The following is a 25,264-nucleotide window of genomic DNA, read 5'->3' as shown; positions in this document are numbered from 1 at the left end:
TTGCATTATTAAATCAATATATTTTTGAAAGAACATATATAACTGATTCAGGCTGCCATTTCTGTGAATTCTGTTGGTGCAGGTAATTAAATTATCTGAGGAGTGCCCTATCTGTGTGCAACACAAGGGCAACCAGGTCTTTAAACTTTCTGCAAGGAGAGATTTACAATTTGATTATTACCCTTGGGAAAGAGAGCCAGTCCCACACCAAATGTGTCGTAGTTATACAAAATATACATCATGATACTCAGCTTGGTCCATTTCTCAGATGGCACCGGGTCTAAAATATAAAACAATTTGAAAATGGTGCAAATGCAATCCTTTGTACCTATATGAAGATACAGATAATGTACACAGTGCCCCGGGATACATCAAGGTTCTGCCCTATGAAGCCATATGCTTCATTGAGTTGTCCAGCACGGCCGAGAAGATCAACCATGCAGGCATAGTGCTCCAGGCGAGGTGTGATGTTATAGTTTTTCATGCAATCAAAGTATTGCCAACCTTCGTGGATTAAGCCTGCCTGACTGCATGCGGACAGAACACCGACGAAAGTGATATGGTCTGGTTTTACGCCAGCCTTCTGCATCTTATGAAACGTAGAAAGGGCGTCCTCAACATGCCCATGCATGGCAGACCCCCCAATCATTGAATTCCAAGAGATCACAGTTTTTCCAGATGCTTTATTAAACACTCCATATGCATTTTCAATGTTTCCGCATTTGGCATACATATCTATTAGAGCACACTCTACAAATTTGTCTACCTCGAATCCACTTCTGATAATGTATGCATGAATTTCCTTGCCATGGTCCAGAGCAGCAAGTTTTGCACAAGCCGAAAGAACACTCCCAAACGTAAATGCGTTTGGTTTTATGCCTGCTAAATGCATTTGACAAAACAGTCTCAATGCGTCGTTGCCGCGCCCATTCTGAGCATAACCTGAAATCATGGCATTCCAGGAAATCACATCTGGTTTTACACCTGCCAATTGCATTTGCTGAAAGAGTTTCAGCGCCTTGCTGCCATGGTCATTCTGGGCATATCCAGCAATCATTGCATTCCATGAAATTGTGTTTTTTTCAGACATTTTGTCAAAAATCTGAAGAGCATTACCTAAACACTGGGATTTAGCATACATGTCTACTAAAGCACTCCCCACAAAGACGCTTGACTCAAATCCAGTCATGATTATGTAAGAATGTATTTGCCTGCCTTGGTCTAGAGCTGCTAAATTAGCACATGCTAGAAGAATGCTTCCGAATGTGAACGAGGTAGGTTTAGCCCCTGACCGCCGCATTTGCTGGAAGAGTTTAAAGGCATCATTACTTTGCCCATTCTGAGCATAACCCGCAATCATTGCATTCCATGAAGCTGTGCTCCGCTTTACTCCATCCAATTCCATTTGATGAAAAAGCTTCATAGCCTCATCAACATGTCTCTGTTCGAAGTATCCTGCAATCATCATATTCCATGAAATTGTGTTTCTTGGGGACATTTTGTCAAACACTTGCCGTGCATATTGGATACAACCACATTTCCTGTACATATCTATTAGAGCGTTTTCAATATGAACATTTACCTCAAATTGGTGTCTGATAACATAACCGTGGATTTCCTTTCCCACATGCACAGCTCGTACCTCAGCACATGCTGCGAGAATCTCAACAATGGTGACCGAATTGGGGTTTACACTAGCCATTTGCATGCTACAAAAGAGCTGCATGGCATCCACACCATGTCCACTCCGAACAAACCCTCCAATCATCCCATTCCATGATATCATGTCAGGCCTCACACCCACTAACCTCATTTCCCTAAAAAGCTTCAAGGCCTCATCCACAAACCCATCGACAGCATAGCCTGTGATCATGGCATTCCAGGACACCAAATCTCTTACAGGCATTTTGTCAAACACACGCTGCGCATCCTCAAGACTACTACATTTTGAGTACATATATATTAAAGCATTACACACAGAAATATCTGACAGAAATCCCCTTCTAATCAAATAACAGTGGATTCCTCTTCCCTGTTGCAGAGCCCGTAGATGGGCACATGCTTTGAGAACGCTGGGGAAAACGAAAGACTCCAGTTCCAGTCCTTCACACTGCAATTGATAAAACAAAGCAAGGGCTTTCTCAGAGCGTCCATGTTTGGCATACGCTCCAATCATCGTGGCCCGCAGATCTTTGCACTCGGACAGAAAATTGAAGCGGTCTATTCAACCAGGGAGTTCAACCAGCACTGATTAAAATTCCAACGATCTGATCCAACGGCATAATCTCTTTTAATCGTCTAACACATCAGATCAATGGTCGAAAATAGGACACGGTGGCATATAAGGGAGTTCTTCCCAGAAAGAAACGCCTTACGGCGTAATTATATGAAAATAAAATTTTAATTTGAACATTTTATAACCCAAGTCATGTGACACAATGACATTGAGTCACTACTACTATTTGTGGGAATGCCAATAGAAAATACAAAATAAGATAGATAATAGAACTATAGATGGAAAAATCTCACATCATCATAACCTTGTATCTCTAACTTAATTCTGTAACTTTAGAACAATTTTGCCATAACTCACCAAACATCTAAAAATAAACGAAAACAGAAGACAATGAATTATATTTCTAGAGTAACGTATTATATATAAATTTTGTCCTTTGCGTCTTGTTTCTAGGGTCGACATGTCCCATCTTAAATACTCTTATTTCCATGTTATGTGTCCTCCTATCATGTGACTTAGCCACAAGCATAACAGTACCCATGGTTTAGGTAGAGCCATGCTAGATGAATCAAACAATAGAGAGTATTGTTGCATCACTCATCAATCACACTCCATATCTAGGCTCATCTAGTGAATCCCTCCTCCCCCTTTTCCTAATGGATAGCTTATTTTTCCCTTACGCATGGCCACATATGAGTAAACTTTTCACCATCAACCAAGCAAAGAAATTTTACCAAAGCTTCACTAATGGCACACAACTCATGTGCTCCCAACCAAAAGCTATGATTGTGTATGACAACCTGTTCTATGGCTTTCCCATCCTTTATTGCTATGGACACAAGAATTCCACTCATCCAAAAAATATATCCTCTGCAATTCTAACATAGAATTCTGGAGGGACTAAAGAGAAATGAATCTAGTGGAAAAATACATAATTGGGAGAATTCAACAAAATAATTAACAACAACATAAGCAACCTGCCAACAATAACATACTTAGCAATTTTCTTCATAATGACTTGGACAACATATTGTGGATCTATCTCCCAAATAAAGCCACCCAAATAATAATTCCTTTGGAAGGATCTAGTGGCATATTTCAGGAGGCAATTTTGTATTTTCGTTGGACCGGTTTTCATTCTATACTAGCTCATTTCTCCCAGGTGCTCATTGTCAGGGATTTAGAAAGGTTTCTCTAGATAAAATCCTAGATGACCGATCTATTTAGACTGGAAACAAGGTCACCCTTGTTTTGACCTCTTATATTGTAACATTTAACATCATGATTCATGCCTTATTAGAAATAATTACATAGGATATATTATATTTGAACAATGGAAATTTATGCCCTCTTTTATGTGTGTTTTTAGTGTTTTTCCCTGAGATACATTTTGGGAGACACCATTAGATCCAGTTAAAGAAAGGAGTTGTCGAGATGTTAAAGAGTCCTTAAGTGTGGATTTGGAGAACTACCACAATATTTTATGATTAGTCCATCAAAAGAACAAATAAATATGATGGAGATGACCTATTACCAACATTTATTTCATCTAGGCATATGTTTGTTCTGTATCTTGGTGTAAAGGGAAGCTGCAACGAAGGCATTAGTTTGAGCTATAATGTGAAAGTTTCATACAGGGGATGACCTGCTCCAAAAAACAAATATAGGGCCCACCCATGTTTATTTTTCATTATTAGGAAAAGAACATATGCATTAATACACATGAACATTTGTGACAATTATATTTCTCCATCATCCTCAACAAGACCTAGGCATAATTCATTATTAGGAAATAGGTCCAACAATGAAAGAAAAAGGAAACTATCCACTAGTGGGAGGATTTATGGTATTGTAGTGGCAGGTTTGTTAAATTTTATTGTTGTTTTTATTTTTATTATGTTATTTGAAACGAGGAAACATAATGGGAAGATAGTTTATATCAACAACAATTCCCAACATAAGAAGATGACTTACAAACTCAATATAAATTCCTAGAGGAAATTTTCTTGTACGAAATTCTTATGAAAATTCAGTGTTGGACTGATTTTTTAGGTCATTCGAGTGTTAATTAGAAGGGATATTCATGATAAAAATCACTCTTGGAAGAGGCTATCACATATACAACTCTTCACAATATTTACAGTGACCATGTTTTCACACTCCATGTTTCATAGATTCGTGTTTACAATTATGAAATTTGCCTTCATGAGTTATTGGATATGGCCTTATAATATCACTATTAATTAGGTTGATTTAGGATACAATGGATTAAGCCTTTGAGTCTCTTTTGATTGTGTAGAATTTCAAGATGCCATGGAAGTCCTATCAACTTCTGTAATTCATCCTTGAAACCCTCATTCAACATTCTATCAACTTTAATCCCTTCATCAAAGGTTCCTACCTTTTCATTTGTGTGTGTTTCCTCTTCATCTATTTTTGGTGCCTCTACATCTCTCATGCTATGAAATTCTATCCTATCTGGATAAAAATTTTGAGGGAAAGGGCTTATACCATTATGCCCATATTTTAGCATATGTTGAAAAATCAAACTTATTTTTCTCATCTTCCCACCATGACAATCATTACATAGACATGCAGATTTAAGCAAGCTCTTCTCATCGGCTATCCTCTCATCATGTGCATGGTAATTATCCAATGTCAAAATTGGGCATTGACCCATATTCAATTTTATGCATTCAAAGATGAAACTGATATGCTAACTCTTTACTTTCAACTATTTTCATAACTTTCTTTGTAAAGGAGAAGTTTCAGCTCTAATTTTAGCACAAAATGTCATATTTGTGCAAAATTTTTAGAAACAACATATAGGAAGAGAAGACTACACTTATTTTACAAATGTGAAGACACTCATACACAATAATCACATAGTCAAACAAAAGGAGAAAGTCAAATTTGACATAATTTTTTTTTGTCTATTTGAGTGTAATATTACGTATATTTGATAAAAAAATGTATAAAAATGTAGTTGAAATAAGGTTCTGTGAAATTTCCATTGTTGAAATAAATAGGTGTTTTATTTTAGACCCTGATGTAGGATGTTATGTGGCTTGATAAAGTAGGATTTTTACGTGGACTTCGAAAACAGTCTGTTAATTTTGAGCAAATTGACATTTTGTTTCCTACTTAGTTTAAAAATCTATAATCCATTAAAGTTTTGAGTACTTTGGATAACTAAGAAAAATATCCTGGTAAGTAGCGCATCATCAACAACATTGAATAAGCTATTGTTGATGATGTTACTCTTTATCCATGATGATGACTCTTGGTCGATATGTTATCTCTTCTTAAATGAGCTAAATTGGTATCTCTACCTAGGGTTTGGAAGAAAGTCTTGAGCCATTCCTAGGTTTGTCAGTGTTTCAAGTTTATAACCTTCGGAAGGGCCTGAAGGACTTAGGGATTGAACCCTAGGACTGAGAAAGTTATGAAATATTGAGAATTATCAGGGTTTGGAACCCTAGAGATGAGTGACGTAAGTCTAGGTTTTGGAATCAAAACCCTAACTAATCTAAAGGTTTGAAGAAAATTCCAAGGTTTATACACTAAATCCTAGGATTGAGGAAGAAAGTCATCATTGAATATTTCTACTATCTAGGGTTTATAGTCATTAGATGAACTTGAAGATATCAAGTTCAACTTGATCCTTTATCTTTTAGATAAAAGGATCAAGGAACTATTATTTCTAGTACAATAATAAAAGAACCACTAGTATTGAACTCTTTGGCATATTCATGTTGTTCTTTTAATGATATTGTAAGAGTGTTTTCTTGACTTATGCTCTCATTCGCACAAATTGTTCTAACATTTGAATTCTTGATTAAAGTACTTCGTGTGATTAAGTTGCAATATTAATTTTGTTGTATAATGTATACTGTGTTTGCGAGGATCTAGGGTTTAAGGACTACATGTATGGGAAAATCCCTAGGGTTTTGGATAATTAAGACTAAATACCTAGGTTGAATATCTAGGGTTTGTAATTTTAGTATTTATAAACCCTAAGTGTGTCAGAAGAAGAAGAATCTAGGGTTTATGGATAAAACCCTAGGACTATGATTCTAGGGTTTGGATCTAAAACCCTAGCTGATCAATGTAAACATAAGGATTAGGGTTATGGATTATGGGTTAGGACATATGTATTTTTTTCATTTCTGAACACTTTTGTCATCTTCCCTTTAATGATTTGATGTAAATATTGGTTAGCAAACAAATATAATTTTGGCCATAAGCCAAGGAAGAATTTATTGCCATGAGTAGATGAGACCACATGAATCAAATGAGAAAAATTAATCAAATAACAACTAAAATAAACCTCCTTAATAATTCATGCATGACAACATATTAAAGCCATCCATTATGGTATAAATAATTAATAATGAATAGAAGTGATGATGAAATAGAGTATATCTCAAATTTTATATATTAACAAGTGAAAAGTGAGACCACAACTAAGGGTTGGCATGCCTAGGTCACAAATAACCATAATTAACGAGTATATTACAACCTTCCAAGACTAACTTGGCACAAAGTAAATTGAGGTCCAAGTCTGAATCCAAGCAGAAGAGAGGAGGAAGTAATGGGAGCCACACCAAGCAAAGGGACCCCAACTCATCCAAATTTGTAAAAGCCCTCTCTATAACCAACAACAAAGTTGTTTCTTCACGAATAGTGAAGAAAGAAAAAAATAATGAAAAATAGAGCAACAATGGGGGGAATTCATCCACTAAATAAAATTCACATGCCCTAGCCTAGCTAGATAAGGATGATCATCAAATTTTTCCTTTATTTAAATGTGTGATAATAAATATAACTAGTAAATAACCATCTATAACTAACCAAAAAGTGGCATCTCCGCAAGTAGCGGAGGAAGGATATAATAAATATGGATAGAGAAAAATAATGTGGGGAATAAATCCACTAAAGAAAACCCACATGTGCAAGCATAGCTAGAGAAGAATGACCATTGAAAACTGCCTCTCGTTGGGCATGCAATAATATTTATCCTAATGGGCTTGATTTCAATATTTTTCATTCTAAGAATATCCCTTTAAATAGGTATATTTATATCATTCTCTGAATTAATGTAGATAGTTGCAAATAATCATTGCAATTACTATCCATGCCACCTAAAGTACTACATCATAATCAACAAAATAGTTTTGAACATAAATCCTAAAACATTTTCAGAGAGAAGCAACTAGAGTCTCATAAATCACATATAGACGGATATCACCATAATATACCTTAATTTTTTTAAGCATCAATTGTACTCAATCTACAAATGATAATATGCCGACGTCCCTTATTCTCTAGCGTATATGTAATTAACCTGCAAGTTGTAAAACATTTGACTTTATGACACTTGCTAGTGCACTACATGCATAGATGCTCTTACATAATAATTTTATATAGAGGTCATTTCGTTTAACATAGAGAATGATTATCTATAGTACATGCTCAAGAAGTGGTAAGACTATACTTCAGAGTCAAGATATAGGAAATAAGGGTTCCAATGACACAATTAATTTGACCTATTCATTGATCAAAACTATCATAACTAAGCATTACTAAAGAAAAGTGCATGAACCAAAAGAAATTCAATAAATTTTATAAAGAAATTGAAATAGAAACAACAAACATCTTAGTATCAATAATTTTGGTATTGTAAAGTTATAGTTTTATCTATTTCATAGAGTATCATTTCAAGTGAACTAATCCAAAAAAAATTGTTGTTTCATGTAAAACCTTGAACAATAAATTGTACATGGGGAAAAGAATGAATGAAATGAGCATTTCACCAAGCCTTGGTTGCAACTAGGGTCTCACCTGGAAACCACTTGCCCCTTGCCTATGTGCATTTCGCATTGAGTCTCAACTCTCATTGCTGAATAATAATTGGTGCATCTTTCTTCCTACAGTTCATGACAACTGAAGGAGAAATGGCTTATGAAGCTTTGCCTCCTTGGAAACTGATGCTAACTTCATGCACTTGGTAGTTTCTTCCATCAAGAAACCCAAACCCTTCAATAGAACAACAATGTTTGTTAATAATATCTCTCATACAATGGTCTAGAATCTAAAGAGGAAAGCCTCGTTGTTTACCGATCAATTCATGCTAGGGAAATTCATGGGGATGTGGTTGAATCACAAAACCCTGGACTTTTGGATCCATAAAAAATGGGCACCGAGACTACAATTTTTTTTGTGGTAAAGTTTATTTTTGCTTCCATTTTCACCTTAAGGAGGATAAATACTTTGTTTTTCTTGTCAATCCCTTTTATTAAGGAACCATCAGGCTATATCTAATATAATATAAGATTACTTTATCAATGTCCAAAAAAACACCACAAGTGTAGGCCAACAAGACTAAGATAAAACATCTAGTGTTAGAAATTACCAATGGAAAAATGGCTTCAACAAATTAGCATTCCTTGAACATTGAAGATACCTTCAAGCACATGGTAGTTTCTTTTCTCAAGCAAGCTAAACCCTCAAATAGAATAACAAGGTTTATTAGGAGTTGGATGGGATCTAGAATCTTTACCAGTCATCCAAACAGTCCAAAGAAGAAAGTATTGTTATTCATGAAACAAATCCTAGTAAAAAAATTTATAGGGGTGTGGCCAAATCAAAAAGCTCTTGACTCTTGGTCCAAACACAATGGGCTCTCAGAATGAAAGCTATAACAAAATATTATTTGAATGGTAAGGGTTCTTTTGGATTCCATTTCCATATTATGGAAAATATATATTTAATTATTTTTCATCAGGTACTAGTTTTTGTTGAGAAATATGTTATATCTAAGTAAGATAATTTTATTAATGTCCAACAAAAGACCACTAAAGTAGGTCAACGGGACTAGGTACATCCATTGTTAGTAACCACCAACAAAGAAATGTCTTTTGCAAGTTCACCTTCCCCAGACACTGACGCTACCTTCAAGTAATTAGTATTTTCTTTCGATAATCAAGCTAAACCCTCAAAGAATATTTGGATAAAAAATCACAGGGGCATTACCAAATCACAAAAACCTTGACTCTTGGATCAAGAAACAATGATAACACAAACTGAAATTTAGACCGAAATATTATTTCCATGGTAAGGGTTCTTTTGGCTTCCATTTCCAGCTCAAAAAAGATATAGACTTAAATTTTCCCCATCGGGCCCTAGGTTTTAGGGACCAACTAGCTATATCTAAGATAATTTTATTAATGTCCAACAAAAAGCCACTAAAGTAGGTCAACAGGACTAGGTACATCCACTGTTAGAAGCCACCAATAAAGAAATGTCTTTTGCAAGTTCACCTTCCTTGGACATTAATGCTACCTTCAAGTACTTGGTAGTTTCTTTTGTCAAGAAAGCTAACCCTAAAAAAAGCTTGGGATAAAAATTCATAGGGGCGTCACCAAATCACAAAAACCTTGACTCTTGGATCAAGAAACAATAGGAACCTGAATTGAAAGATACACCCCAATATTATTTCCATGGTAAGGGTTCTTTTGGCTTCCATTTCCTACTCGAAAAAGATATAGACTTGATTTTCCCCATGAGGCCCTAGGTTTTAGGGACCAACTGGATATATCTAATATAATTTTATTAATGTCTAGAAAAATACCATGAAAGTAGATAAATAAGACCAAGAAAATACATCCAGTATCAATACAAAATGGGAGTGCAAGGGAATTTCATAGAATGATTCTAAAAATAAAAAGATAACAAGATCCAAAGTGCAGGATAGAGACTAGACACTAAATATCTACCTAAAGAAAGCTAACAACAACTAATATAGAGAATATAAGTTAAGGTGTTGATAAAATAAAAGTGCTAGAAATTAAAAGGCTCTAAAAATATCGATACGAAGCTAAAGAGAGGCATCATTTCATGACCTGTTGATGTTGGTGGCCAAGTATGTGTGAGGAGGCCAAGAGGTGGCCCCCATCATCGGAGTCATCAATCACTATAAAAGGACTTGATTCCCTAGTATAAGATATCCTCCATGGAGTGGACTAGATTAATAGAACACAGTTGTAAGGTCTTAGGCGATGCACTAGAATGATCGAGCCCCACTCTCCAAACATCCAAGGCCAGAGGGAAGAATATCGTAATGGAAACATACCAACATTGTTGAACTTGATGAATAGTATACTAAGGTAAAAAACAATAGGGGATTAACTTTGGAGTTGCCTAAAGTTGGTTTATCTACTTTTTAGGTAGTGTACAACCCATGACCTAAAATGACAATTCCAAAAAATATGACCTAGTGACCTGAATATGAAATACATGTCTCAAAAAACTCAATTTGTGTTCCATTGTCTCCATTCCTTATTTAAAAGATTTAATACAATGTGTCAATATATTTATATTTCTAATCATTATTTAGAATTTAATAACCAATAAATATTACAAAAAAAATATCTACTCTCAAATAATGGAAACTCTTTTAGCCTAAAAATAATAATATATCTTCGAGCGAATGGAAACTTGTTTAGCTAAGAAATAAATACCATAGGAAAGACCAATAATACATCTTCAATGCACAATGTCTTGTGAGTGGAAACTCCAAAACTTTGTGCAATCCATGTAAACATCCTCTCAAATGACTAAATGAATGTAAAGAGATTAAATTTTATGATACAACAAATGGGAACTACACAAGCATGCCATTTGAAAGGATCAAATGTGGCAAATAGATATTCTTGGTAAAAATGATTTTTTGATGCCCCAAAAGAAGTAAAAATACTACTTGAAATTTTCTTTATAAAAAATAATGTGCTAATACATTCAAATATTGTTTAGCATACCCCAACAAATAAAACAAAAATTCAAAAGTTCTTTTTATATAATAAAAAAAGAATCCAAATAGATGAAATGAAATAGATATCAATGTAGTAAATGACTAAATGGATATTGGTAGCTAAGGAAATAGGTTTATAAAGTTTCTCAATCAATTTATGTGGATAAGAAATACAACTCCTTTTCAAATACTGAAAATGGGGCATTATAAGTCCATATTTATATAGTGTCATGTTTTTCATTATGTATTGGAGTGTCTTCTTCTATTTTAGCACTTTGCTATATTGCTCGAGAAACAAGAATGTTGTAACTCAAATCAAATCATTCCTAAAGAAAGTGATGAATGAAAGAAATGCTAAGAATTGATATGAAATTGTTATGGACCAACAACCTAATTTCATTGCACTGAATAATATAGATGAGTTTGTAATAGGAAACCCTATCAATTCTCCACCCGTCTCCCCCCTTAAAGTAGCGAGTGTAAGATCCTCCAAGTGTTGTAAACTAGTTGTATGTCCTGAAGGTGAAGCCTACTAGAGGAATTTTTCAAGGTTGATAGGTGATGAGCCCCAAAAATGTACAATTATTTGGGCTCATTCAACCTCCTAATTTGGCTTAGTCCACCATTCTCATTTGTTTATTGCATGTTTTTGATTATTTTTATGTTAATAGAGTGAATTTGGTTAGTCATTATGCCAACAAGTCTAATGGGTGCTTTGTGTAGCCTTGTTGGTCAACTTGGAGACAAAATTGAAGGTCTTAATGAGCACTTGGCAGCCAAATTCGTGGGAGAACAAGCTAGAGGATTTGTAGGAAGGTGTCCCCCTCATTTATGGACCCTTACCTCGAATTCTCCACCATCAGCTCGGAGTTCAAAGGCCACCAAATTAATGAGCACAAGGGCAGCCAAGCAAGTGAAGTTGGACTGCTGTTAACTCCAAGTCTTGGGCAGCCAAGTCCCTAACTTTTAGGAGGACTGTTGGGTCCTCAAATTGTATAAATAAGAAGGCTTGGGGCCTCATTTGGGTTAGCTAGTGGTTGGTCATTTTTGTTAGCTAGTTGGTAGTCAATTCGTTTAGCTAGTTAGTCATTTTGTTTTAGCCATTAGTTAGCTAGCTTGTAGTTCGATTTTTAGGCCATGGATTAGCTTTGCTTTCAGCTCATTCTCAAGCTCTCCTTATGGACAGTTTTGATGTACTTTTCATTTCTTGATTAATAAAGATGGATCCAACTTTGCACCAGCTCTAAATATTTCTTGGGAGGCTGTAGTTCTTGGGGTTGGGCCCATCTCAAGCGCCCAATACCTCCCTTGTTCATCCTTATGTGTCTTTGCTGCATTCTCATAATAAAATCTGCTCTTTAGATCTTGCTTTGTTATGGTAGTTGGTTTTGATGGGTAACATAGTTTTTTATGCTTAGAATCGATTGGTAGGAGTTTGTTATGCATTTAGATCTTTTGGAATGCTCTTTCTCACGTGAAGTACATGGTTCTCTTTCCAAACAAAGCTGTTGTTCATTTATTTCATTGACAATTAGATTAAGTTAGCTAGGACTTGGTTTGTTTGCAAGAATTCATTGATTCGTTTAAATGAGCATTGTGCAGGGCATCTCTATCATCTTCATCACCTCCTCAAGTTCTATTTAACCTCTTTCTCACTCATTTACCCTCCAAACCTCTCATTTCCCACCTAGCTCCATCTCCTTCAACTTTCGTTGACATAGCCCTTTATCTTCCAACCTACTCCCTACACTCATTTCCCATCCCATTCCTTCACTTCTAAAGCCATCACCAGCCTTATTCCTGCCTTACACATCTCCCCCTACCATTCCATTACTCCTCCATCACTCCAAACACTCACGGTAGGTCATCCTGTAGCCATTTGTAAACATCCTGTAGAAAACAGAGTATCCTGTAGGATCCTCCACAGCCATCCTGTAGGAGGCCACTCTCTCGGTTCCTGAGCATCTGAATGCGAGGAACCTCTGTGGATGGATGCTAAGGATCCCTAGGGACCTCTCCTAGCCTCCCCAACCTGTCCCACTCTTTCCTTCCTTCTCCATCCCATCTGCACAACCAAACCCTAGTTAGCACAAGATCACCATCATTCCACACACTTAAAGGAAAAATACAAAAACATAACTTTCATGATGCAAGTAGTTTAGATCCATGCATTTTCACTTATTAGAGGTAATGACAGCATTGGTAGAAGTTGCATTTACATTCTTTGCATTGTAGAGGTTAGACTAGTCAAATTAGGGTTTCCTAGGTTTACATGCTTTGATTTGCTTTCAGTTCATTTTTGTCAAGTAAAGTAGCTTTCCTTTGAGATTAGCTTTCGTCCATCAATTAGCAAGCTTCTTCTGAGAGCCTATAGAAGTTGGCTTGAGCCCTAGCGGACTTGTGCCAGCTGACCAAGTGACAGCTGCGACAAGAGCTAGTACTTGTGCATATAGCACCGCCGCTTCCAAGTTTGTACGAACGACCGGGTTGATAAAATTAAGAGACAGGAAGCCCCAGGAGTTGTAGCATTATTGCTACAATACTAGAGCTCACCATCTTTTTGGCGCCGTTGCCGGGGAAGCGGCAGAGTATTGGTGATTGTTGCTATTCTTCTATTTTCTACTACAACCTTCTTCTAAGTAGTTTACTTCATTTCCATTATGCAATTTCATTTATGCAAAAGTAGATTAGCCTTTCTTGCTTTCCTAGATTAGCATTTCCTGCTTTCATAGATTAGCATTTCCTGCTTCCCTATAATAGCCTTTCAATTCCGCATTTCAATTCTGCAAGCGTAGATTAGTGTTTCAATTTCGCAAGCGTTGCCTAGCATTTCATTCTTGCAATTTCATTTGAGCAAAATAGATTAGTCCTTTCCTGCTTTCATTTCAATTTCGCAAGATAGTTAGTTGCAGTTCAATCTATTTCATGCCTTGTAGGAGTAGAGATAAGTTAGAAAAATGATTGCACAACACCCCCACTGCTTCACACAACCAACGTTCTTCTTCGATGGCTGTGATGAAAGAACCCCTGGGTGGACATCAAGACATATCTGAAGGACCTATAGGGGAGAAGAAGAAGAAAACACTCCTCTGAAGCAAATGGCTACAAGCAGAAATGATTGGAGCAGTCCCTTGTCCAAAGATGAATTTGAAAACCAAATCGAAGGTTTCAAGAGTGATATGAGGCAGTTTCTTGCCATGCAACTGGATACCTTACGGATCCAAAAGAAGCAAGAAGAAGCCAAGAGGGCTTTGGTCATTTTTTGTCCTAGGTGCCTTAAAAAGCATCCTAGGAACGAATGTCCAATGCACTCCCTAGAAGTGTGTTTTGTATGTGAAGAATACCATCCTACAGATCAGTGCCCTTCCTTGCCCATAATCAAAGATGCATATCAAAGAGCCAAGGGAGCCACTGAATCACTCTATTATATGAACCAAAGGAGGCCACATGGACCTAGATCTTACCAGCAGGAGATGCAAGGGATACCCGAGACCTATTATGACCCTTATCAAGCCACTTTCATGCCTTCTTGGGATCCCCCTGCTCATCCTTTCTGGTCTACACCTCCTCCTTGGTCATATCCTCCTTGTTCATTCACAGATCCATATTATGCCCAACCAGTTGCTCATTCATTTCACTCTTATGCTCAGCCACAGCCTCAGTGGAATGCACCTTATCAGGAGTGGAGGCCCCAGTACAACTCTCATCCCGCTCATTTTTCTCCACCACCTGCTCATCCACAACCATCACCTCCTCCTCCACCAAGGCAACCCCAAATGCCTACCCAACCACAATGCCATCCATCTCCATCTCAATTTCACACCTCCACTCAACCACCCGTACCACCATTTCCAAAACCATGCAATGAAGCAGCTCAACCCCATTGCAAATCTGAGGCACAAAATGTGCAAATGACTCGTCTTGAGCCCAATGGTCTTCACCAAAGCTCAGGAAGAGTGTTGCAAAGCAGAGATTCTAGTGACAACATTGAAGGACCAAAGGCAAAAGAAGATTCAAAAGAGGAGATCAAAGAACCATGGGCTGCACTTGATGAAGAGAAGAGATCTAAATCAAAGATCGAGAGAGTTCCCTCATGGTTACCATCAGATCTTCCATGTATTCAAGAGAAAGATCAGCAAAAAGAGGAAGATGAGAAAGTCATGTTAGAAGGTGACATGAAGAATGATCCAAATCAGCAAGATGACCAAGGATATCAAACCTATATTGAGATATGGTTTCGGAAGGTCACTAAGTTGCAGCAGTACTTTCTTCCTCAGTTTTGTTTGATCCCTTCAACGCCAGATCATTTGGTCTCTGAGATCTGGATACCTGTCAAAGCATGCATCTCGAGCCTTCACATCATTTTGTCTCTAATCTCGATGTGCACATGGCTCCATTGGAAGTATTCTTATACTTGAGAATGAATTTGTTTTTCAAGTAGGGTAGGGTAGAAAAAAAAAGAAAAAGAAAAAAAAGGAAAAAGAAAAAAGGAAAAAAAGAGGAAAATAGAAATCTAAGGTGAAAACCTCCTCGGAGGTGCCTTAGATTGGCTCATTGATTGAAAACCTCCATGAGGCGGTCAATGGGTTGGAAAGAAAAGAAAATAAAAGAGAAAAAGATCTTTGGGTGAAAACCTCCCTTGGAGGCGCCCAAGGCAGGCAATTAGGGTGAAAACCTCCATGAGGCGCCCTAGTTGCTTTTCAAAAAAAAAAAAAGAGAAAAAGAAAAGGAAAAATAAAGCTAATCTCCATTTCATGTTGCAGCAATGACATTGCAGGTTAAAGGAGGACGTTTCATGATAGGAGGAGCACTCAAATCAAAGACAAAGGAGTTTTTGTGTCTTCTACAGGAAGCTTACAAAAAAGCCAAATTGATCTCCAAAGAGGACCTGAAGGCTTGGAATATGTCCATGAGGCCTACACTCATCTATGTGTCCACTCCTCACCCCTTTTCCATCATTCTTTTCATCACATTATGCTTCTTTCCTCAAAACTGTGTTTTCTACAGGATGCTCTATATTTCTACAGGAAACATCCTGTAGAACCTTTGGACGAGCCAAATTCAATCTCAAAAATGAATCTAATGGTGGGAATCTGTTGATTAGGCCTACAAGCACTTGTGTGTCCATCCCTTGCCTTCATCCATCATTTTTTCCACCTCCTTGTGCCTCTCATTGTGCTTCTACAAGATCTTCCTGTAGAAATTGTGGGAAACTAGGCATGCATTTTAAAAAGTGGTTTTGCAAGCATGGTAGCTTCCTCAAAGGTTCAAGAGTCCTCCTGCAGTCTTCCAACTCATCCTCCATCATCTCCATACCTGCATCACAACAAAAATTCATTTTGTCATACCATGCAAACACATGCAAAATGCCTTGAAGCCAAAAACACATAGAGCAGAATTTGTTTTTGCCATAACTTAAGAACCATGCATCCATTTGACAGACCATTTTATGGGGGATTGTACAAGGTCGATGACAACATGCCTGAGCAGTTTCATGCAATTCCGGTGCACGATTTCCAAGAAATCAGCCTCCATCACCATCAGCCATTTTTGCATTTTCTCCATGACCGTGCATCCGTTTCAAAACCTGTTTCATGGGGAGATGCACGTGGGTGATAGTAGCCTACCCAAGCAGTTTCAGCCAATTCTGATGCACGGTTTCCGAGAAATCGAGCTCTGAAATCTTCAGCTATTTTCCAATTTTCTCGAAATCCGTGCATCTATTGATCACGAATTTGCTATGGGAGATGCATCATGATGGTAGGAACATGCCCACCAAGTTTCAGCTCAATCCAATTTGCCGTTTGGGAGAAATGGAAAAAAGAAGTTCTGGTCTTGTGGAAATTCAATGGCAGCAGTTTCAGGATGCAGATCTGAACGTGGAAATGATTGCATGCACTCATATCTGGCCAGAGGACACCTGCACATGAAAAAAGAAATCAAGGATTAGCAGCCAAGCCATATGCAATCAAGAAAACTAAGCATGCAGCAGCAAAATCAGAGCAGGCAGCAGCAACAGCTCACGGCAGCCATTCAACTTCGAGGTATGTGACAAACCCATTCTTCTATTGCATAAAATTAATTTGGAAACTACATGAATGAATGAAATGGTGAGATTAAGCCACGAATGTAGCAAGGATCAATTGATTGTCTGCTTCAGAACTCCGCCGGCAGCCACGCAGTGCACGTGGACAATGGACTCACGTAAAAATTGGAAAAAATGTAAAAGAAAAAACAGTGATCAGAAGTTTAACTCTAGTGCAGTTGATTAACAAATAGAAGACATGCAGTTCATCTTCAGTTCGAAAAGGCCAGCGTGCATGTGTTTTGCCACCTCACCACAAGTCACGCAGTAATTCAAGGGACGCTTGGCTGCAACTCTCACCACTCTTTGTTCAACTGCGGTCAACTGAAGCGCATGTCCACCATCCAGATCAGTTAACCAGTGGTCCTCTACAAGATTTACGCCTGGGTTCTCAAGATTTCTACCGTTTCTTAAAGAAATTTCCGCCTGTGGCACTCTACAGGCGTTTCTACAGGAAGCTGCGCTACAGGAGACCCAGCATACAATGAAGCTTGGATTGTTCACATCGAGGGTGGAAATTCTCAGTGAGTACAACATAGCCCATGCTTTGGAGAAGACCAAATATTTAGATTCAGACATATACTGAAAAATATGAAGAAAAATACCATTTCTCTTGCCAGTTTGCTGCAGATCTAATTGCAATGAATCATACAGATTTTATTATCACTAGCACATATCAAGAGATTGTTGGGAGCAAGGATACTGTTGGCCAGTATGACAGGAACTGCTTTCACCCTTGTTGGTCTTTATCGTGTGGTTCATGGAATTGATGTTTTTGATCCCAAGTTCAACATTGTTTCTCCTGGAGCAGACACGCAGAGTTATTTCCCGTATACAGGGAAGCAGCATCGTCTTACTGCTTTACATGGTTCAATTGAAAAACTCTTGTTCAATTCCGAACAGACAGCTGAACACATGTGTTTTTTGAATGACCATAAAAAGCCCTTTATCTTTTCTATGGCAAGACTCAATAGACTGAAAAACATGACAGTATTGGTTGAATGGTTTGCAAAGAGAAAAAAACACTTGAGGGATACTGTCCTCCACATCCTGGGGAGGAAACCATATATAGAATTCTCATTCTGATCAGTGCACAAGCCAAAACAAAGCGCGAGGAAGCAAGATATTGAGGCAAAAAAGAAAACTAAGGGTCAGAAAGCTAAGGGAAAGGAAACCTAGGTTAAGCCATCACAGTGAAACCATCACAAGGAAAGCAAGAGGAAAAGCAAGAAAAAAGAAGGAAGAAACAGAGAGGAAAAGGAGAAATGGGCCAAATTGCTAAGCCTAGAATTGTGGGAGGAACAATGGCACAAACACCTCGAAAAAAGATTGCAGAAGAGAGCAGAGAAGATTAAAAATGTCAAAACAAGTGGGGACACACCCAAGGCAACCACAACACAGGTCGAGGAGAAGGCACCCTCAGCCAAGCAAGCCAAAACTCAGCTACAGGTCTGTTTCTACAGGAAGACAGAGTCTGTTTCTACAGGAAGACAGAGTCTGTTTCTACAGGAAGACAGAACAGTTTCTACAGGAAGTTTGAAAAGAGGGAAGCCAAAGGAGAAATCGGCCGAAATGCTAGCCAAGGAAGTCACCAAGGCCATCAAAGACAAGGGGAGAGATTTGGTTGCTCAGAGGATGAGCAACACTTTCAGTAGGGGGGTGATGATGAGCCCCAAAAATGTACAATTATTTGGGCTCATTCAACCTCCTAATTTGGCTTAGTCCACCATTCTCATTTGTTTATTGCATGTTTTTGATTATTTTTATGTTAATAGAGTGAATTTGGTTAGTCATTATGCCAACAAGTCTAATGGGTGCTTTGTGTAGCCTTGTTGGTCAACTTGGAGACAAAATTGAAGGTCTTAATGAGCACTTGGCAGCCAAATTCGTGGGAGAACAAGCTAGAGGATTTGTAGGAAGGTGTCCCCCTCATTTATGGACCCTTACCTCGAATTCTCCACCATCAACTCAGAGTTCAAAGGCCACCAAATTAATAAGCACAAGGGCAGCCAAGCAAGTGAAGTTGGACTGCTGTTAACTCCAAGTCTTGGGCAGCCAAGTCCCTAACTTTTAGGAGGACTGTTGGGTCCTCAAATTGTATAAATAAGAAGGCTTGGGGCCTCATTTGGGTTAGCTAGTGGTTGGTCATTTTTTTTAGCTAGTTGGTAGTCAATTCGTTTAGCTATTTAGTCATTTTGTTTTAGCCATTAGTTAGCTAGCTTGTAGTTCGATTTCTAGGCCATGGATTAGCTTTGCTTTCAGCTCATTCTCAAGCTCTCCTTATGGACAATTTTGATGTACTTTTCATTTCTTGATTAATAAAGATGGATCTAGCTTTGCACCAGCTCTAAATATTTCTTGGGAGGTTGTAGTTCTTGGGGTTGGGCCCATCTCAAGCGCCCAGTACCTCCCTTGTTCATCCTTATGTGTCTTTGCTGCATTCTCATAATAAAATCTGCTCTTTAGATCTTGCTTTGTTATGGTAGTTGGTTTTGATGGGTAACATAGTTTTTTATGCTTATAATCGATTGGTAGGAGTTTTTTATGCATTTAAATCTTTTGGAATGCTCTTTCTCACGTGAAGTACATGGTTCTCTTTCCAAACAAAGCTGTTGTTCATTTATTTCATTGACAATTAGATTAAGTTAGCTAGGACTTGGTTTGTTTGCAAGAATTCATTGATTCGTTTAAATGAGCATTGTGCAGGGCATCTCTATCATCTTCATCACCTCCTCAAGTTCTATTTAACCTCTTTCTCACTCATTTACCCTCCAAACCTCTCATTTCCCACCTAGCTCCATCTCCTTCAACTTTTGTTGACATAGCCCTTTATCTTCCAACCTACTCCCTACACTCATTTCCCATCCTATTCCTTCACTTCTAAAGCCATCACCAGCCTTATTCCTGCCTTACACATCTCCCCCTACCATTCCATTACTCCTCCATCACTCCAAACACTCACGGTAGGTCATCCTGTAGCCATTTGTAAACATCCTGTAGAAAACAGAGTATCCTGTAGGATCCTCCACAGCCATCCTGTAGGAGGCCACTCTCTCGGTTGCTGAGCATCTGAATGCGAGGAACCTCTGTGGATGGATGCTAAGGATCCCTAGGGACCTCTCCTAGCCTCCCCAACCTGTCCCACGCTTTCCTTCCTTCTCCATCCCATTTGCACAACCAAACCCTAGTTAGCACAAGATCACCATCATTCCACACACTTAAAGGAAAAATAAAAAAACATAACTTTCATGATGCAAGTAGTTTAGATCCATGCATTTTCACTTATTAGAGGTAATGACAACATTGGTAGAAGTTTCATTTACATTCTTTGCATTGTAGAGGTTAGACTAGTCAAATTAGGGTTTCCTAGGTTTACATGCTTTGATTTGCTTTCAGTTCATTTTTGTCAAGTAAAGTAGCTTTCCTTTGAGATTAGCTTTCGTCCATCAATTAGCAAGCTTCTTCTGAGAGCCTATAGAAGTTGGCTTGAGCCCTAGCGGACTTGTGCCAACTGACCAAGTGACAGCTGCGACAAGAGCTAGTACTTGTGCATATAGCACCGCCGCTTCCAAGTTTGTACGAACGACCGGGTTGATAAAATTAAGAGACAGGAAGCCCCAGGAGTTGTAGCATTATTGCTACAATACTGGAGCTCACCAATAGGATGGCGAGCCATCCAACTGAACTAAATGGATGGAATATGCAAGACAACATGCAAGATCCCCATTTTTCAATTTCATGAAAAATTCGAAACATTTTGGGAATAAAGAAGGGACTGAGGAGTTGGTGGGGTTGGAAAACTAATTTCAAGACTCATCCTGAAAAATAAGGCCAATATGTGGCCTTATTTTTGATAGCCCCAACACAATCAATTTTATTTTAATGACGTTGTATTTTATTTTGTGTTCTTTAACAAAATTATAATATTGTAGGATAGTAGACAAGTTTGAGAAATTGTAACATTATAATTTAGATATGGAATCATTCCTTAAGGAAGCAATGAATGAAAAAAATTTCAAAAAATGATGTAAAATTTTCTTGGACCAACAACCTATTTTCATCATGTTGAATAATGTATACAATTTTGTAATAGCCAATCCTATCCATTCTCCAAACCTCCCCTAAAATAGTGGGTGTGAGACCCTCCAGACATTATACAATAGCTACATGTCTTGAAGATGGAGTTTTCTACAGGAATTTTTCCAGGTTGATAAGATAGTTATCCATCCAACTGAACTAAAGGACAAGAATATGAAAAACCAACAAGTAAGTCCCCAATTCTTGATTTCATGAAAATAATTGTGAATGATTTTGGATAAAGTAAGGGGGGAGGCACACTGCTGTGAAGATTGATCCTGTAAAAATGGCTAGAACATGGCCTATAGCCCCAATAAAATCAATTATTTTCGAATGATAGTGTTTTTTAGTTTTGTTCTTAAACAAAGTTTCAAGTTGTGGGATAGTAAAACAATAAACAACTTGTTTAGATCAATGCAATATTGATTTTGTTTACTTGTAAGAGAAATGGTAATGAACACTTACTATTTGACATGATAGGATGATGGAAAGGAAAATTTGTTCTATGTTGGGATTTTCAATCCAAAACTGAACATACTATAGTCAATAATTAAAAGGGCATGTAACTCAATTATAGAGCAGCCCACTGTATGGGGACTAGAGTTGGGTTTGATCCTCATCATGTCCAACAAATTTACATGGTATTAGTGCCGCAATTGTGGCTAGAAATTTCGTATCCCTAGGTTTAAATGTTTGATTTGGCTTGAGAATCATGTTGGAGTATCAACCCACACTTGAACATGTCATTCCCCATCATTGGAATGGCGTGTAGCCAGGAGGTATAGTAGCCCAAAATCTACGGGTGGGTTTTGGGTTCAATTTCTAGTTTATGCAATGTTTTTAAGTGCTAAAATTAGGGTATTTATTAATTATCTGTAAAGGTAAAAATCACAATTGAGGATTTTGGTCCAATATTGAACCTTGAACATGTAAGAGATTCAAAATGAGAATATTTATTTTTATATTACGACAAATTTGTAGATCTTTTGTGGATTTCAATTATTACCACTATTGTATAGACTCCACACTGACATTTAAGTTGAATGCATCATTGATTAACATTTCATGAAAAAGAACATGATTTTCATTTTCTAAACATTCATTACATGAAAGTAAATATATATTATGTTATATTAACACCATACAAAATCGTTCATTACAAATTTCAATTTGGGATTGAAATAGGTGGGCATGCTCAAAGAATATGAATTGTGGCTGGCACAAATTCCAGCTAAAATAAGGAAGAACAAAAAGGAAAAGCTTACAAAACACAGAGAAGAAGAGTTGAACCATCACAATGGAGGAGATGAGTGTAAAGAAACCACCAGATAGAGTCATGTTGTAGAAATTCTCATTGATCTTTGGAAATGTGTCCATCTATTGAAGCCTGTTGACTACTTGCATTTTTACCTCGTAAATTCCTTCCATTTATATTAGAAATTTTCCCAAAATATCTTAGAATTTGAGGATCCTATGTGCCCTACATTCAACCAAGGCACCTCAAATTGTTAAATGCCAATGATTTGTCAAGGGAACATAAAATAAGCTTTCACCACAACTTTGCATCTCCCTCACATCCCAAAAAATATTAAAATTCTCCCTCTATTGCACTTTCACCATAGCTCTGCGACTCCTTCACCTCACAAAAAGAATTAAAAGCCACCCTCCCTTGTGAAGAATTTGGCAAGCCTTGTAAGCACAAATCCTACGTAAACCAAAAATAAAGCTTTCTAGACAAGTCTCTTTGACCAAGGTAGCAACTTTCGAAGTTGCAAGGGGTTTATGGATGAACAAGATAGCAAGTTTTGATTTGAAGTTGCAAAGTGTTTATGGGTGAATTTTATTTTGATTTTGATTTTGTATATAATTTTTAATTTTTATTTATACATATATACACATATATGCCTTTCATTGAATTTGGGTAATTAAGATAAGTGGAGAGTATTGGGATTTGAATTTGTTCTACTATTTGGTATTTTGATCTTGTGATAAAAATTTTTAGTATTATTTATGGCTACTGTTTCATTTAAGGTTAGATTTTTTGATCTATTTGTTCCTAAAGGTGACTCAAATCTCAGTGTATGGTTATAATGTTTATAATTATTTATAATTTTCTCATTAAAGGAAACATGTTGTCTACTGATTAACCAACACTTTTCCTTGTAGGTATTCTTCATATAAATGTATTTTACCTAGTTATAAGCCTACTCCCATTTTAGATAATTGTTCAGCTTTTGAATTTGATTCCCTATGAATGTGATCAAAGATATAACCCTGAAGATTCTAATTAACTCCATAACTCTAATCATCCATTGATCCAATAAAAAAATTGTTTAAAGAAGTGTAACCTTAGTTAATATATAACAACCTTTGTATCCCCTATCACTTGTAACTTTAGACTGTTGAAATGACACAATTAAAATGACTAACATAGACAACTTATTTATATTATTGAGTACTTGTTAGGTAGTCACATTTTTGTTCTTAGACTAAATTAGTCATTCACATTAGTCATTTTTAGTCATATTACATATTAATTAGTCATGTATTTTAACTCGGGACTAAATTGATTGTTTATGTTAGTCATTTTTAGTTGGGTCACTTAAGATTGCTCATTTTTTGTAGTATTTCACTTAGAAAAGCTATGATGACTAACGGTTTTAGTCATGTAGTCACTAATTTCTCATTTTCTACTAGTGTATCTAATATGAGATGTCATGTGCACTAGTAACATTCTTAAGCCTTTGATCTATTTCTCTCTCTAAGTAAATTCAATGACTTGTCTAAATGGCCCATGTTATTGATATTTTTTGAGTCTAATTGTAGATTGAATCAAAGGTTGGATAGTCTGAGGTTTTGCGTTATTAGGGAATGATCTAAATGTCCCATTGCACAGAGGCAAGTGAAAATGAGCATCCTTGATGTGTATAATGTGCATAGAATAATTATAGTCCAGTTAACATTGTTTTAGCACATATTAACTTTAGACAAAGGAAATAGTGTGCAAATATGACATTCTTGTGGTAAAAATGGTGTGAATAGACTTGTATACCTGTAACATATTATAAAGAAGAATCCTGGCAAAGTTCATTGGCGAAAGGACAGAGCATTGACACATGGAATTTAGAGGAGTTGTGTTGTAACAAAGACCACAATTTTACCTAACATACTTGCTTTATAGGGTATGGCATTATGATCATTTGTCTATTGCAGTTATTCTGCTAAGTTTTATTATGAGTGTTCTGCTCATTTTAGTAGTGGATTATGATGCATTTGGGTTATCTTGAAGAGCCAGTAATGGAACAATACTAACATTTTGTATATGTTGCTAGTATGTATAAGGATACTTTTTATGGCTAATATTGTTTATGCAAGGTCATAGGAATGAACATCATTAATGTATGGGGGGTTGCTAGCAGTGTGATTGCAAGGTTTGAAGCTATTTCCTTGACAAATGATATGTAATAGAGTTTATATGTCACTATAAGTTGGTTTCTAAATCCCTGTAGTGCTTATATTCTTCTTATGTCAGCATCTTTATGATTGTGATGCTCCTTGAGGTGTGAGTAAGATGGCATAATTTTTATACAGTTGATGTTTTATTGAGTATGCTACTAGTAGTCATTGAGAGTCAATTTATCAGTGTGTTATTTTGGGTAGAGAGGATGATTCTAAAATTTGTGTACTATTGCTAGGGTATTGAGTCATTTTGATGTATCTTTCTTGTTGGTGTGGTTAGTATATTATAGAGTAATGAAAGGTAATGACTTGTGAAGATTTGTATTGTGAATTATTGTGGATGAGTAGATCTATATGTACTAATTTTTTCATCATGATGAGGTTATTTACATTGAATTAGGGTTTGATGTTGATTGTATAGGCACAAGTTAACATAGACTTTTTATTAGAGTATATATGGATAGGGGAATAGTGAATAACAATGAGTTTTGCAAGGACATAACACTGGTATAGTTTTGGGCCATTATCATGTATAACCTTGGATTGTGGCAGTGAATTGATTATAGGGATTTGAGGTTATTACATTGTTAAAGTA

The 25,264-nt window shown here is 36.9% G+C and overlaps 1 protein-coding gene across 1 annotated transcript; it reads right to left on the bottom strand.

Annotated features, from left to right (window-relative positions):
- Positions 1-328: 328 nt before the first annotated feature.
- LOC149225104 (pentatricopeptide repeat-containing protein At5g16860-like) lies at positions 329-2,176 on the bottom strand. Its single transcript, XM_089388357.1, has one exon. The coding sequence runs from the start codon at positions 2,174-2,176 to the stop codon at positions 329-331; it is 1,848 nt and encodes a 615-aa protein (XP_089244483.1).
- Positions 2,177-25,264: the final 23,088 nt, after the last annotated feature.

This window comes from Pinus tabuliformis, chromosome Q (genome assembly GCF_031772625.1).
Source record: "Pinus tabuliformis cultivar Carrire ecotype Pingquan chromosome Q, CPIR1, whole genome shotgun sequence".
Taxonomy (NCBI): Eukaryota; Viridiplantae; Streptophyta; class Pinopsida; order Pinales; family Pinaceae; genus Pinus; species Pinus tabuliformis.
This window is presented reverse-complemented; position numbering and strand designations above follow the sequence as displayed.

What these genes read in the sequence shown, in the direction of transcription:
- LOC149225104 (XM_089388357.1), bottom strand. Translation starts at nt 2,176, where the DNA reads ATGATTGGAGCGTATGCCAAACATGGACGCTCTGAGAAAGCCCTTGCT.